The following is a 16,971-nucleotide window of genomic DNA, read 5'->3' as shown; positions in this document are numbered from 1 at the left end:
TTTCTGGGGGGGGACACTACCCTGCCTTCTGCCTCCCTTCTCCGGGGAGGCGATATTAACAGTCTGCGATGGCAGCCTTGCTGGCAGCTGAGACCATTTGGTAGGTAATAGGAAAGTTAGAATGTACTAAGCTGCCATCCACTTTGATTTCATTTTGCCACCTTCATCCCTCGTACCCAGAGCTGAGCCCGAACGTGAATTTGTACTGATGAGAAAGCAAGTGAGATTAAAAGTAGACAGGAGAAAGACGCTCCTGATGGTGACTTGGCTGGCTTCTAAAACGTATTATTCAGAAATGGTTACAGATGTGTTCTTTGCCTGCCCAGGCCCACCGCGTATGAGTCAGGGAAGATGGAATGACCGTCTTCCTTATCCTTTTATGTTTCAGGGAGACGCCAGAGCTCTTCTGAAATTGAGGAGGGAAGAGAGGAAGGATTTACCAAAAAAGCAAGGAGAAAATTACTGAATTCAACTAGGATTAGCCCCTGTGCCCTAGAGAAAGCACGGCTGTATTTGGTTCCAGCAGAGACTGCAAAGGACAGAGCTGACGACAGCCTGATGCGTTAGGAAAGCTGACTGTGGGGTGTGGTCGCCGCCGCCAGGCAGGGGCTTCTTCTGGCTGGTCTGCGCCCTCACGCCCCCTCTGTCTGCAAGGAACACCCAGCACCTTGAGGGAAAAGGAGGCCACAAAGGGCAGGATGGCGGTGAAGACCTGGGAGCATCCCTGACCAGAGCCTCTCGCTGTGGCCCGCTGGCTCCAGCAGCTCAGCAGCTGTCCACTGGCATTCTGACAATGGGGTGGGGTGGGGACCCTCCCTAGCACCTAGGGATCCTGGCCAGAGATGGGGGAAGAGTCCTTCAGGAAGGACACAGGGCTTTTAGAGTCTGCAGATGGAGGTTTGCTCTGCCAGGTGATCTGGGGGTCATGCTGATTAATCAGTCCAAAAACGCCATTCAAATGGAGACAACCACAGGTACTTCTGGGACTCAGTCAGACTCAATGAGATCCCGTGTGCAAAGGAGGGACTGGCTCAGTAGCTAATATTCAGGAAACGCCTTCTTAGGTAATATCTTCTTTCTTTCCTCCCTGAACGTGCAGGGGGTCCCCACAGGGTCCTGGGAGCTGTATACGCAGTGCTAAGGGGAGCTGGTGGTGGTCTCCAGCACAGGGCCATCTTGAAGGCTGCTGGAGAGGCAGCCAGAGGCAGCCAGCGGCAGCCAGCTGCTCTGTGGGCCCAGGCAGGGATGGCCCAGCCCCACCCTTGTCAATGGTCTCTCCATAACCAATTTGCAATTTTGCAAATGCACCCCGGGGGGTGGTCACAAGGTGTGGTGGAGTGGACAGCAGTAGACAGGAGGCTGACAGTTTACAAGGGCCACAGAGAACGTTAGCAGCATTTAAAGTCTGGATTCCATGGTGAGAACTCCATTGCTTTTCCCTAGAGCAGAGGATCTGTGTAAGGCAGTTCAGCCTCATAAAATATTAACAGACATGCATAATCGGAACAGTGAAGAAAGATTGCTCCAGAAGGAACGTGATCAGACAAGAAGCGTGGGCTAACTGTCTGCCGCTCCCTGGCCGGTGTGACCCGGCCAGTCTGTGGCGTGGGGGCCAGCGTAGCAGGTCAGGGAGACCTTAGGAATCAAGGGCTCAGCCAGAGCTCCAGTATAGAGTGAGGATTGTGGAAAGGGTGGTTAGGGGTGGGGAAGAGAGGTAGAGGGGGAGCAGGCAGAGAGGAGAATCAAGGAGGGGGGCAAAGAGGGAGTGGGGGACCAAGGTCTTCCTAGTATCACTTGGAGAAGATGTCCGAGCTGAGGACAAGTATCGTGTCTCAAAGAGCAAGCACTAGAAGTGGTGGATGAGGAAGAAAGCAAAATAAAGCCTCTCTGTGTCTCTCTTTCTCCCCCTCTCCCCCTCCCCCCATCTACAAGACAGAGGCTCTCAGACTTAATTTTCACAAAGAGATGGAGCAATGCCTTCTTCCCCCATGGGAATCCCCACTACCAATGCATGAACAGACCACTTCAGAGACGCCCCTGTGGACCAGACTACAGACGGGGGCCCGCTTCCCTCTCAGCCCCTCTCCTGGCTCCCACTCTATCAGCCTCCCTCCCTCTGGAAGGCGCCACCATGAGCCCCTAAGAATCCGACCTAAGAAGTCCTGCTGGCTAAGGCCCCTCCCTCTTCCATCACTTGGGATGGAGGAAGGGCCCGTCCAACCCTCAGGCTCCATGATGCCTTGGGGCCCCGGGCCCAGGCTCCCAACCAGCCCCCACTCACCTCCTTCTCCCCACAGATGTTGCTGATGATGGAGCTGGAGGCCGGGCTGGACGACGGTCCCAGGACAGCGACCACTCCCTTGGGGAGGATCTGGCACACTGCAGCCGTCAGCAGGGGCAGGGAAGGAAACGAGGTACACATCAGCTTGGACAGAGCCTGTGCCCTGCCTAGGCTTGGGCCTTCAGTGCTTTCAACTTTGTGTCACCCCACGCCTCCCTCAGACCTCTCAAGCCCCCCCCCCAAAGCCCAGCTCTCCCCTCCCACTGGACTACTGGGCTCAAGGACAGTTTTATTGGAGTTTATGGAGAGTATTAAATGAGAAAATGACCCAGGTTATGACAACATATAGCCACAGCCAACAGGGTGTGTAAATTGTCTGGGCTATCACCAAAAGCTAATGAAAGAGACTATAGGTGCCCCACTGGACTGGTCAGCAGAGAGAGAGAGAAACAGAGAGAGAGAGAGACAGAGAGAAAGACAGAGAGAGAGACAGAGAGAGAGACAGAAAGAGAGACAGAAAGAGAGTGTTGAGATGAGTCCAGTATTCACTCCCTCAGCACCCTCAGAAGGAAAGAGCATGGGAAGGAAGACAGACAAGTAGGAGACACAGGTAGCCAAGATGATGCCGAAAGACCCAAAGAATGTGGTGAGAAGTTAAAAAGGAGTGGATACACAGGGCTGTGGAACCAGGGAGACAGGAATCAAGCACAAGAGGCGTACAGGGGTTCCATCTGACATCCCGGCCTTGTCCCTGCGTGCGCCGGCTCAATCCTGCACTAACACGTCAGGGACGGTCCTCCCAACCCGCGTGCCTGAGACCTCATCCTTCCTCTGCTGGGCAGGTGCCCCTCGCTGCTCACCTTAGACACTCGCTCACCTGCCAGGCCCCCAGACTCTCCTGGGCTCCTCTGGTGAAATTAACCCTGCCTGGCGCCCCCCAAATCCCTGGTTTGTGCCTCTGTTCTAAGATATTTAGTAAATAACTGCATCTACTTTGCTTTGCTGTTTGAGTTCTCCTTTCACTGATCTCAAGCCACTTCCAGACAAGCACAGAGACACCTTTACTTCTAAACAGACACCTGTTATTTCCCCAGCATCTAGTACAATGTTTTCTAGATATTAGGCTAGCTCATGTTCATGGATGGATGGATGGATGGATGGATGGGTGGGTAGGTGGGTGGGTGGGTGGATGGATGGGTGGATGGATGAGACAGCCAGAAGAGGAGGAGAAAAAATTCAATATTTTAAAATAATAGAGTTGAGTCGGTGCTGGTGGCACACACCTGTAATCCTAGCTACTCGGGAAGCTGAGATCTGAGAATCACAGTTCAAGGCCAGCCCAGGAAAGAAAGTCTGTGAGACTATTTCCAATCAACTAGCAAAATGTAAGAAATGAAACTGTGGTTTAAGTGATAGAGTGCCAATCCTGAGCTAAAAGCTCAGGGATAGCACCCAAGCCCTGAGTTCATGTCCCAGTACTAGCCCCCCAAAAGAAAAAAAAGTATAGAAAACACAGGCACTTGGCACTGGAAGTTAGGTGCTGTCCCTCAGAATATACACCGAAGTCCCTTATCATGTGATATCCTTGTCTACAAAGGCAGATGTGTGGCTCCACACACGTTGTCCTCTTCCTGACGTTAGGCATCAGGTACAGCCATTTTCCAGGCCAGGAGTGTGCACGGTGGTTTATGGAGACAGATACAAAACCCCACCTGCAGCCTGGGTTCTCTCTCTACTCGTGTGCATCCTCGCCACCGCCCAGACCACCAAGCGGTCACCCGAGCAAGATTCAGATGGTGAGATGGTAAAATGCCAGGGGGGTTCAAATCCCAGAGCTGCCATTTACCATATCAACGGCAGACCTGCAAGGTCTCTGCTCAGCCTGAAGCTCCTCAAGGAACCTAGAGCCTCACGGAGTTAGTTGACTGCGGGGCTGTGGGCCGAGGGGGCGCCCCAGGGGGTCTCGGCTGCATGGCGTCAGAACCAGAGACGGACATCTCCGAGGTCTCCGTGATCAAGAGGGCCTCTGCAGAGCACGTGCTATTTCTACGTGAGTGACCCGCAGCCGGCTTAGCACTCTCCCGCCTGACAGGTGCTTGCAACTCCTCATCCTTCCCACATCCCCAGAACAGCCTCAGCAAGGGGTCTCCCCTCCTGATTGGACCAGTAGAGGACGGGCATCCTAGAGCTACTCAGCCAAGTCAGGGCCAGAGCCAGCCTCAGGGTTCCAGCCTCCGGACTCACCTCAGCGTCCAGTCTCCACGCTCCTGGCCATGGGATTTGCCAGCACCGCTCCCTGCACCCAGCGCTTACCTTCCCCCTGGAGCCGGCATCTCCCTGCCAACCTCCTTCTACTGAATCGGCCTTCTCCGGGGTCACTGTGACCTGTTCCTGGTCCTCATCTCTCTCTCTCTCTGCAGCGTCTGATGTGCTGATTGCACGGCTGTCCTGGTTCATCACCCTGTGCAGTCCTGACTTCCATCCAGCTCTCTGACCATCGCTTCCTTCCCCCACTGCTCAATTCAGCTTTGAACCATGCTTCCCTCTCCCTGGGCCAGCTCACCCCCATCCCCCCCACACCCTCTTCCCACAGGAATGGCTCCTGCCTTCCAACCCATGCCCTGGGCTAGGGGGTCAAGTTCCACCTACCTGCTGAACCACAGGGCTTCCCCTGGCCTCCTGCAGTCAATATGGCTAGCGGGCAGCACTGCCTTTAGACCGTGATACACAGATGCCAGGCACTCTGGGTCTAAGTTTCCATGCCAATGCTTACTAGCTCTGAGGACTTGAAATGTTCCTGGGCCTCTCAGGGCAAGCCTATGCACCTATAAAACTCGCCTACTACCGGGAGCTCTCCTGCAGAGGCGCTGTGAGAATCAGCGTGATGTACCACACACAGAGCACTCAGCATGGCACCCTGCACGCTGCCCAGTTCTTCCCCCCACTACGTCGTATTTGCTATGTGTTTTCAGTCTCATTTGATCTTACATTTTTTTATGACAAAGATTCATTTTTTAAAATCCCCACTTTATAGATGGGGAAATGGAGGCTGCGGAAACGCTAGAAACTCGCTCAAGCTCAGGCAGGTACTTCCAGGGAAGAGTCGGATTTACACTCTGCAGATCTACCAGGGCATTGAAGTCAATGTTCCTAACCTGGCTGCTGTCCTTCGCTCAAGGTCAAAGCCAGAGTCACCCTGCATGCTTCTTCACCTCTCCCCACTCATCGGGCCGGGTCCCCTCATCCAACCTGACCATCCCCAGCCACACCCCGCTCCTGTGTTCACTGCCGACTTTTGGTTGGCTCCCCTTCACCTCCTGTCTCTCCACCGAGCCTCTCTGTCTCCAGGATTCTCCATTTCCAAGTCCCTCTCCAAGCAGCGAGAAAAGGCACAATCCTAAAATACCAACCTGCATGTTCTCCTCAGGCACGGCACCTGTCCCGTCTCCCTGTGTGACCTCAGCACGGAGCACGGGCTCAAGTCTATGCCTGAAGCAGCACTGCGATGCACCCAAAGCTGGAGGCAAACTCAGTATCTAATCCCAGGGAGAAGTGTGAGTCAGCGGCCCAAATGGAATGTTACTTCGGCCTTTAAGATGCACACAAACGGTTTATAATCACATTAAAAATATTTATGCAACAATATTAAGAGAAAGAAGCAAGACATAAAATTATATGCATGTCTATATGAGGGCTACCACAAGGCAAATACAGGGAGTATTATGCCTCAAGGAACAGTCGGAAAATGAAATGATTAAAGCCAATATTTATGGAACACTAATTATGGCCCATCCTGGCCCTGCTCAGGAAAGTTATTTAATTCTGAAAATCACCTGATGCAAGTGGCTATATTACCGTCATTGTCATTTCACAAGATATGAAGACAGGGTGAAGAGCAGGGTGAAGACTCAACCACTCAGCCCCCCAGCCCAACCCCAGCACCAGCTCGTCACGATAGAAACATTTCTCCAGATGATGAGTAAAAGCCAAGGGCTCTGCTTCCCCAGCCCCCTTGCTCCCAGGGGCCACCTAGAAGGTCCTCCCTGAGTCTGCGCCCACGTGGTTACCTGGCCTCAGCCGGGGGTCCCTGGGCAGACATCTGGGAAAGATTCTAACACTCACTGAAATAATGTATTTCGTTCCGTGTCAACTACAGGCAATAAACCACAGGGCATGTACAATCACCGCTAACCACGACTGCTACCAACAGCAATCACAGTGCTTTGGCATCATGTCACAGCGCGACAGACACCCTAAGATGCCATTTATCTCCATTACGACTTCAAAAATCAGTCTACCAATTAGACTCAGTTCTGGACTTGGCGACTTCATGCATTAATAAGGAAGCCCAGACATTAATACTTTGCTTTTAAAGGAGTTTAACTGCATTTCTACACAAATGGTTCCCGTGGCCATCTGGCTCATTCTATTTTATTCATTTTAAAGCATTTTTTTTCTGAGAAGGGGTTCGTAAGCACCCCCCAGTCAACCATGGTCAATACCCAATCTTTGCTCTTCTGCTTGGCAACCTCTTATTGATCCATTTCGCCCCAAAATGAGTTCTTCCTTAAAGAACGTCACATTTTGCGAGACTCAGAAACTGGATGTTTCTCATCAAACTCGTTTGATGGCAAAATCAGATCTAAAGAGATGTAGAAGCCATTTATCAGTTAAGGGTCCCTAATCCCAAACTCCAAACTCCAAAATGAAACTTTCTGAGTGCTAATGTGACACTTAAAATGTTCTGGATGTCGGATTTCCAGTTTGGGATTAGGAATGCTCAGCCAGTTTATGCAAATCTTCCAAAGTCCACTCCCTCCACCCTGAATATGTAAATACTTGTGGCCCCCTGCACTCTGGGTAGGGGGTACTCAAGCGATAACAATACGTAGCTCTCAGAAGACAAGCATGCACTTTTTGGTGTATGGGACATTACTAGAGATTTTATCACATGACATTTCCATTGTCTCCAAAGTTCTAGATTCTAAACACACCAGGCCCCAAGACCTGCAATTGTGTCCAGGTGTCTGTCTCTCTCACTGGATCCTAAACTCCTTAAGGACAGGGACCCCTGATGTTCATGCTGAGAAAAAGAAATCGCTCTGCAGCTACGTGCTGGACTGAACTGAAATAATCTCAAAATGTCCAATGAACCGGATCGATTAACTTACCAGCAGCCATAGCCGGGGGCTGCTGGGAACCGGGGTGGGGGGGGGCTGGGTAGCCTTTCACTCCCTGTGCAGGAGGCTGCCCTGTCTAAGTGGGGCCCATCTTCACCGGGCCTCCACGCCAGAGCTCCCAGCCCTGGGTCCACAGGCAAGGCCTCCCGCGTGGGCTGAGGGGGAGACAAAAGGGAGGGAGCCAACTTCACCTCTGCCTCCAGGGAACCACAGGAGAGGGAGCCGGAGACAGGAGTGACATTGCCATGGCAACAAACTTTTCCAGCCACCAGGAAAGCAGCGGTGGAAAGCAGACGTTGGAATAGACGGTCAGGATGGAGCGCTGAAGCCACAGGAGGGACTGCTTTCCTCCCGAAGGCCACCTCCTCCTGGCTCCCGTGCCCTGAGGGAGCTGGGCTGGACGGGGAGAGTCCGCAGGAGCGGCTGAGGCAGGAGCAGCCAGGCTGGGAGGGGCTGGCTGCACAGCCACTGTCCACAGGAGTGCACCCCAGGAGCCATGAGAGGCAGGTCCTTGTGACTGACAAGGTGGCACTGGTTGAGCCGCTCACAGAGCCCAGGTGGTCAACAATCACAGCTTTGTGGGGCTGACAGACACGAGCAACAGAGAACGCCGGGAGAACTCGGCGTCCTTTGCACAAAGACACTTCACGAGGAAGGCCTCCTCTGTGCCCGGTTACACGCCACGCAGTGAGGATGGAGGGGGTGTGCCGACCGTGCCGACCGCCCCGAGGCCCCGCTGGCTCCACAGCCTCCCCAGTCTGTGCCAAAGCTGCTCGAGCACCTTCGGTCCACACCTGTCCGTGGGTGGACAGCGGGCTGAGTGGATGGGACATGCTGGCCTCTGGCCAGGGAAGGGGGCATGTGAGGGCGGAGGCCCTGCATCCCACGGCGAGGCCTGAGGGGCGTCAAGACCTTTGGCACTGAGGATCCTAACTGTTCCCATTTGGAGAGGATTTAAATTATTCTCTGAGAAGGACATGGAAGAACAAAGTGTAGGCCTGGTGTAGAGCCGCCTCAGGGTGCATCCAGTTGATCCCAGCCCCAGAGTGAGTGCGGGTCTACGCTGCCCACCCGGGCCCTCACCCCTACTCAAGGAAACTCTCCCGTAAGGCCCGCTCACCCATCGCCACACCCCAACCCTCTCCCCTCCGTTCCAGGCTCAGGCCTCTGCCCAGGCTAGGGTGCCCTCTCCCCTGGTGCTTTGTTCCCCTCTCTCCACCTGTTGAACATTCCGGGGCCCGCCCCCACCCCCGAGCCTCACCAATCCACTCACCCTGCATCCTAGCTCCAAACCACTCACTCGCACACCTTGGACCACCTACTTTGCAAGTAGGCAGGTTTTTGCTTAGGAGAGGGGGGTCTCAGCTTTCCCACTTGTACAGTGAGATCCCCGGACGAGACGATTTCTCTTCAGTCCCGAGTCCGCTTTTGCACGCGCATGTGACGTGGTCCACTCAGGGGATGGGGCATGGAGTGCTTGTCAAATGACAGACCAAGATTTCTCTGACTTTGGTTTCCAGCTTCTTCCTTTTTCATTCCCCTATGTATTCTGTTGAGCTAGCCCCTCGTTTATCCGAGGAGCACCAAATCTCTGCAGGTCAGGCCCACAGAACTTTCCAGAAGCTCAGGAGCCCATGCAGAAGGAATGGCCCTGCAGAGCCAGATCATCACTCCTGGCACTGTGCCCCCACCAGGCACGTCCGAGGCCCTGGCGATCCGAGCACTCCTGAGCGTCCAGGAGAGGCAACGCCCACAGCTCACGGCCCACTTGGCATCAAAGAGACCCACAGAGGGGAAGGAGGGGGTGGACCGCCAGGCCTCGGCTTCTGCAGTAAATTAAGCCTTAAACTGGCTCGGATGGCAGCAGGCGGTGCCTCCAGGTGTTTGGGTAGTAGAGGGGCGGCATTTAGTTCAGCTCTAACATGATCATTGCCGGAGACACAGCGATCTATGAAACAGGGGAGTACGAGCCCTGTGGGGGTTCCCTGCGAAAGGAAGGCTGTGATGGAGAAAGATGGGAAGGGAGGAAGGCGGGCTGGGCGGGAGGGGAGAAGGCCTGCCGGCCTAGCCTGGCCCTTTCATTTCAGATCTGTGGGCCTTGCGTGTGGGCCGAGCTGGGCAGTCAAACATCTAACAGCCCGAGGCAGGAGTGCCGGAAGGGCAGAGGATGAATCCCAGGCGGACCCGGGGGAAGCTTTGCAAGTGACCCCTCATGCTCTAGAGGAAATTACTAGAACCAGACAGCCAACCAGCCTTGGCTTTCTCCTCCCATCTTTCCCGTGTCCAGGTTGGCTCTTAATTAATGCCCGGTGTGATACCTTCCCTCTCCCCGCCTCCTGTGCCACTGTCAGTGAGGGGTGACCTCTTGTCTCCAGCGTCTTTGCTTCCTCTGCACTCCCTCATCCCTCATCTTTGATTCTTGAAATAACCACTGCCGTCCGGCACTCGCTTGCCCTATCCCAAAGGTGAGGAGCTCCCGCGCTGTGGACCCCCCCCCCGGATCGTTCCAGCCCCAACTTCAACGGCAGCCTCTGCTTTCCGCAAGCCGAATCGTCACCACCTCGTCTCTTTCACCCCCTTGAATCAGTGTCCCAGGCCTCCAGGTGACGGGCACGGGACTGAGGGAACTGCCCAGAGCCCGAGGGCCACTGTCCTGGTTTTAAATGAACAGTGCAAATTGGCCCTGGCACACTGCTCGCGGGGAGACGCCACGGGCCGCGGCTGGGAGCGGCAGCTGGTGTGAGGTGGCCCACTGCACCCTCCACAGGCACAAAGCTGTCAGGTTCCAAGAAGCCAGGGAAGTGGAAAGGGAAGGGAAGGGCCCTTTTACTCTTGATGCTGACCAGATGCTAGCCATCCCGGGAGGGCGTGGGAGACAGTGCTGCCCCATGGGATGGCTCGACCCTGAAGAGGAGAGAGAGCGGAAGAGGTGAGGAGAGTGCCCCCCGCCCCAGCTCAGCCCTGCGGGGAGGAACAAGAGCCAAGGCCCAAGCCAGGCCTGCCCTTGCTGCGGACCTGCTGTGTGCTCACATCAGCACCGCCTTCATCTGACACGCGAAGCAGCTGGGGCGTGAAATGGCTAAACACCCGGTCCACGCCACACCTCTGATCAATGGAATCACCAAGTTTTAACCCTGGTTAATGTGACTTTAAAATTCACGACCCTGGCTCCTTCCCGCGGTACCCTGCCTCCCGTCCCTTCCAAGCCTGCTTTAGCCAACAGCACAGAACCACCACCCATCTGCCCTCCTATACTGCAGAGGAAGAGCTTTCTTTCCAAGAACTTTCTGTGAACAGTCTACAAATGAGCGGTGTGAGCAGACTGGCTTTCAGATAAAGGGACTTTGGGGGAGAAAGATTCCAAAAGCTTCTTTTCTCCCAAATGCTAGTTAGTCACGGCACAAACACCCTGAGATGTAAAAGCTGAACAGAGGGCTACTTGCTCATAAAATATCTGGCACCTAAAACGGGGACATGAGAAAGATAACCACAGCCCTGCAATGTGAAGTAAAGACATCCATTTCCTTTATTCCCCTGATCCATCCAGCTTAATATTTTAGATGTGTTGACATTACTGAGTCGGGCTGCCTGGGTCACTGGAAGAGGAAATTTACACCTCCTAATGACACCGTCCACAATGGGCAAATATGCACTACTTGCTTTGCCAAGGAAGCCCCAGAGAAAGGAAGAAAAGGAGGGAGGAGCTGTTTTTTTCAACAACATATGGGCACAGAGCTATTTGGAAATTTAAGCCTGGTTTGAGACAGAAATAAAGCCTACAGCCAGACTAGACTCAATGCTGTCTTGGTACTTGTGGTTTTCTTTGGGGGATCTTGGACCATCTGAGTCTTCCCGATGGGGGAATTAGCATCCATATCAACTCAGACATTTGTTTGCTCCCTGCTCCGTCCTCACTGTCCCAGAATCAAGTACAATAAACTCTCATCAAATATTTATTGACTAACTGATTGAGTGAATAAATGAACAACTACTTTGGTGTGTTTTTATGCCACAGCCTCTTTAGGAGCAATCTCCGTCCATAAATCCTGACCTGAATGGCCTTGTTCTATACTTATAAGCCATCCTCAGTGATAACTACTGGGCCAGGAGTGGACCCTGCCCGCTGAGAAGTCAGCAGACAGCCTGGCCAATGCCTATAGCCGGTGAGCTGGACCAATCAGAACATGGAATGTGGGGACCTGGGGTATGAGGCACTGAATGGGGCACTCAGGAGAGACTGCAAGCTGTCCGAAGGCCGGGGTGCTGTCTACCCTGATTCCACACTGTTCCCAATGCATGCTGTCCAGAACTACACCAGAAGTACAATGACTACAAAACCCATCTCCTGAATCAAGCCTGGGAGGCCAATAAGTTAGGGAAAACAGCCAGAAGGGAGGGGAGACACTGGGCCCAATGGTAAAGAACACTGAAGAACCAGAGAGAGAGAGAGAGAGAGAAGTTGGTGGGTATCAGAGTCACTCCATCCCCCCCAAATATCTTGGCTGGGGTGAATGTCTTTTTGTTTTGGTTGGTCATGGGACTTGCACTCTGGGCCTGGGCACTGTCCCTCAGCTCTTCAGCTCAAGGCTAGTGCTCTACTATTAGAGCACTACTACACCACTTCCGGTTTTCTGAGTGGTTTATTAAAGTTAAGTCTCATGGCCTTTCCTGCCTGGGCTGGCTTTGAACTGTGGTCCTCAGATCTCAGCCTCCTGAGTAGCTAGGATTATAGGTGTGAGCCACCAGTGCCTGGGGGTGAATGTCTTTTCTGTCAACCCCATAACAGCCTAGGGCACAGCACTGCCAGACCTTTATTTGGAAGACCAGATATATCTGGCATACTTAAGTTTTTCTTTTCTTTTTGCCATTGAGGGCCACTAAAGGTAGAGGTGGGGTGAGAAAGGAAGACTCTTTGAAGGAAAAAGGGAGTGTTCCGTGTCTGCCTGGGCTGAGGAGCCCTTGTGGTGCCCACGGGGAGGTGATGGAACCTTTAGTGGGTGGGGCTTAGTGGAAGGAAGTTAGGCGGTGAGGGCGTGTCTCTGAAGTGGATGCTGGGACCCTGGCCCATCCTCTTCCTGCTTCTGTGTGCTTCTTGGTCACCATGAGGTAAGCAAGTCTCCACAGCCCAAAGCACTGGGGTCAATCGTTCAAGGATAGCAACGCTGACCAACACGGCCCCTTCATGTTCCTTCTACACCACAGCTGTCCATCCCCAGCTTAGCTACATCCACCTGCGCACTTGGGCCTCATCTTGTAAAGTCACCAAGCCCCGTGTCAGAGAACACAAGCACTACAAGGGCTGTGCACAGAATTTGTCAGGACCACGGCCAGTTCAGCCATTGACGAGCGCTGTGGTTAGGCAAATTATTCAAATTACCTGTGAGCTTTAATTTTTTTTCTAAAATGAAGAAAATGACATTCAGCTCTCAGTCTTTTGTTAAAATTAAAACCAGTGCCTAGCATTACATAGTCTTGCCCTGTGTATGTCTGGAGCAACTTACTGCTTATGTCTGTAAAGATCAATCAGCTGAGGATTTTCTATATTTTAAGTAATTTAAATCTCATACCAACTTGCAAGACTTCCAAAGTGGAGCCTAACACTCCCATTTTACGGATGAAGAAACTCAGGTACAGAAAGAATAACATGATCTGTCCAGAGAAAGTGGCCAGACTCCTAAGTCCCAGTTCCTTCCCACAACACTGCCCATAGCACACAGAAAGAAAGACTGTCAGATGAGCAATGGCTAAACCAACCATAAAGAACAGGCCACAATTTGCAGTCACACCCAAGATTTCATTCAGGTATTTGCACGCAAAATGTGAAGGAGATGAACCAGTGTAATAAAGCAATGAACTGGTGGATGGATGAGTGGATGAATGATTGAGTATGTGGTTCTTCATTCTATTTACATAAGATTCACCAGAAAACCCAGAATTCTCCTCTAGACCGAGAGCCTCTCAGGAAGCTCCTGGTGCATGTTTCTCTCCCTTCCCTGTGGAGATCTCTGACAGGGGGCTGGCACTGGGGACAGCTCACACCACCGGCCCTTCTGCTGGCCCTGTCCATTCTACGTACTGGTTTCTGCGGTCTCGTACTCGCTGTCTCTGAGGAGCTCAAAGATGTCCACTTCGACCTTGGCCTTGCCCAGCCTCTCGGGAGCGCGGTTGATGCGGTTCTTGGCCAGGGTGATGGAGAGCCGCTCCCCTCTGCTGCACTCCATGGGGTCGTCCAAGATAGCAGCTGTGGGCAGGCAACCACATGGAGACAGTTGGTACCACACCCACTACTGTTGCCCCGCCTCTTTCTCCAGCCCCACCCCCGGCACTACCAGCTTCCTTTCTAGGCAACTCCCCAAATCCCTCTCCACCTTGACAACCTCAGCATTATCCCCAAAGCAAGTTCTCCACAAAAACCTTCAGGGTCTGCAGGCGGATGGAACAGTGGATTCTGATACACAACTCATCTGCCAGAAGGTGAAGGAAGAATGGAGACTGGAGGCAGACTGACTCCTGTGACATACAGCCCTGAATCTCTGTGGCAGGGGTGGCCCAGCCCCCATGCTGTCTCCTCTGCATAGTGCTCTGACACTTACATCTCACACATCAAATACCAAGACACAGAAGACTACAAAGCACTTCTGCTGGTTTGCACAAGTCAGGAAAATATATGCATATGCCTAACCTCATAGAACAGTCAAAAACAAATGTCCTGGGCTCAGGGGGCCAATGAAGGTGCAGCCCAAGACTTCGGCCATAAAGTGAGCGTCTGGGAATGAGCTAGCCAAGTCTGTGCACACCTGCGGTGACCAGCCACCTGCGGGGCATGGCCAAAGGCCCGTGACCGTGTGACTGACACACCTGAGGACACTTAAACGTCCCTCCAAGGTGACATCAGGGAACAAGACAGGCTTGAGGTGCTTATGAGAAAGTCCAGGTGTCTTAGGAACCCTGTGATGCCAGGACCAGCCACCAGGGGTCCTACCCCTTGGGCACAGACACCTGTGAGCTGTCCCTGGAAAATTGGCTTCAGGGCCTGGTGAGCAACTTCCCAAGGTGAGCAAGATGTGGAGGAGGCTTGTACTAGGGGAGTGTGGAGCGACTCTGGATACTGCTGGCTGCTGGCACGCAGCTCTGATGCATGGAGCACGCCATCCAGCTGAGCTGGGCGGCTTCTCTGAACTCTTCCTCATTGCACACTAGACACAGCATGGGCAGTTCACACGGCTGCGGGAGACTCAGCCCAGTGTGGCCCCATCCTATAGAACCTACCCAATCAGTGTGGGTGACCCGCCCAGCTTCGGGGCTCTGCAGGGCACGTGGGATGCCAGCTCGGAGACTGGGCTTGGCCTGTCTGGTTAGGGAGTTGTCACCTCCGGCTACGGTGAAGGGCAAATGCATGCACTCAGCCATGCTCAACACAACATCCTGCATGTTGTGGGCACTCCATACATCCCCTACTGAAATCCCTAACTCTCTTGATAGAAGAAGTTACACAAATAAAAATCCAAACACAACAGCTTTTATACCAACATTTATAGCAGCATTGTTTGTAACTACCAAAAAGGAGAAACAACCCAAATGCCCATCAACTGATGGGTAAGTAAAATGTGTTCTTTTCTATGCACAGGATGATTATTTGACAATATAAAGTATTTATACATACTACTACATGAATGGACCTTGAACACATTATTCTAAGTGAAAAGAACTAGACACAAAAGGCTCTATTGGCTGGTTCTATTTGTAAGAAAACTGTCTCGTTGAGGTGAACCCATAGAGACAAAAAGCAGATTAATGGTCGTCTAGAGTTAGGGGACTTGGGCAGAGGAGAGAGGAGTGACTGCTAATGAGTAAGGTGTTTCTTTAGGGGGTGATGAAAACATTCTAAAATTGACTGTGGTGATAGCAACACAGCTCTGTGGATGTAATAAAAGCTACCGAATTGGACACTTCAGGTGGGTGAATTAATTACAAGTGTGCAAATTATATCTCAAATGAAGTCATTATAGAAAAAGAAACATCCAACTCATCCTGCAGTAGTTGAAGGAAACAGGAGGAATCAAGGCAGACAAACACGTGATATCCAGCCTCTGAATCTCCGTGGCACAGGTGGCCTGGGGCCCATGCTGGCTTCTCTGCCTGTTGCTCTGATGCTTAATGCCTCACACACATCAAAGACCAGGACACAGAACGTTTCAAAGTACTTTTCCTGATTTGTGGATTTATTTATATGCCTAGCCTCAGAGTAATAAAGACTAAATTTTTTGTACTCTGGGAGCCACCCATGAACTGATAGAGGTGCATCACAAGACCTAGGCCATGAATTAACTAGCAAAGGACTAAGTGTGACTGACAGGCTTGGGATACAGAGACCCTCCACCACGGTGACTTCTGGGAGCAAGACCTGAACAAGGTGCTTTCCTACGAAGAGAAACCAAAACCGTCAGCAGGATGACAGCTTAGGGAAGTACCAGAACCATATGGGGAGTCAAAGAGTGATTCTCAAATGGTGTTCCTTGGCGGACCCCTGGGGCTCCTTCAAGAAGTATAGAGGCAGTGTCTGAGGGTATCGATCTCTACACCTATCCCAATGACCCACATAGAATAGATATTGGGGTTCCACATAAGATTTGACATAGGGAAAATGTTTCACACTCAGAGGCATAATAAAAATGGCGAGGCTATCTGCAGAGCACAAGACAGAAGCATCTAGAATGTCAGGAATTGGCGATGGCGTCCATCCTTGTCACAGGAAAGCCCTGGATCCACAACATGGCTGTTTTATATTCGTCAGCACATATTTGTTCATCCACAATGCGGGTATAGCTGCTGAGCAAGCATGGTCTCAATCTCAGAACTACTTGGCAAGATGGCTTTTATCTTCACACGGAGGTGAGAAATTGGGGGTCAGAGGAATCTCCTGACCTGCACACGTTCTCAGAGCAAGTGCATGGCTGGAGGAAGGAGGTGGTCATAACCACAGCTCCTCTCTGTTCTCATGAAAACCCATCTTCCCAGGGACCTGGGCTGAGGAGGACAGAGCGGGGAGGATCCATGCACAAGGCACATGGGCCCCAAGGCACGAACCATAGCACAGATGGAGCCTGGACAGACGGGAGTCTCCCAGTCATTCCCCGGCGTCCTCCACACCTCCTCTACACCCAGTGAGATTTTAGATGGGAGACGGTTATCGTTCCCTTTGGGCAAGGGATCTAACAATTGCCAAGTTCCCCCACTTACAACCTACTAAATATTTAACAAACCATTTGTAATAAAATAAAAATTAATTAATAATCTCTCGGAAGATGCCTGTTAATCGTTTGAATCTTAAATGTTCCCCCAAAGGCCCATATGCTCGCTCAAGGCCTGGTCCCCAGCCTGTGGGGCGTCTGAGAAGGGTGGGAACCTCGAGGAGGCGGAGGATCTAGCGGGAGGGAGTTAGCTCTTGGGGGCGTGGCCTAGGAGCGGGAGGGAGTTAGCTCTTGGGGGCGTGGCCTAGGAGCGGGAGGG

General features: G+C 52.5%; 1 protein-coding gene across 1 annotated transcript in view; it reads right to left on the bottom strand.

Moving 5' to 3' along the window:
• The window catches only part of Grik4 (glutamate receptor, ionotropic, kainate 4), a 214,486-nt gene that overhangs the window by 108,240 nt on the left and 89,275 nt on the right, over positions 1-16,971 (bottom strand). Inside the window, exons 3-4 of the mRNA XM_013009509.1 lie at positions 13,538-13,702; positions 2,282-2,379 (exon numbers count right to left, since the gene is read on the bottom strand). Coding sequence (XP_012864963.1) covers positions 2,282-2,379; positions 13,538-13,702 — 263 coding nt within the window. The remainder of the gene's footprint in view (positions 1-2,281; positions 2,380-13,537; positions 13,703-16,971) is intronic.

The sequence above is a fragment of the Dipodomys ordii genome, unplaced genomic scaffold, assembly GCF_000151885.1.
Source record: "Dipodomys ordii isolate 6190 unplaced genomic scaffold, Dord_2.0 Scaffold10, whole genome shotgun sequence".
Taxonomy (NCBI): domain Eukaryota; kingdom Metazoa; phylum Chordata; class Mammalia; order Rodentia; family Heteromyidae; genus Dipodomys; species Dipodomys ordii.
The sequence above is the reverse complement of the archived record's forward strand: the minus strand, read 5'-3'. Positions and strand labels throughout refer to the sequence as shown.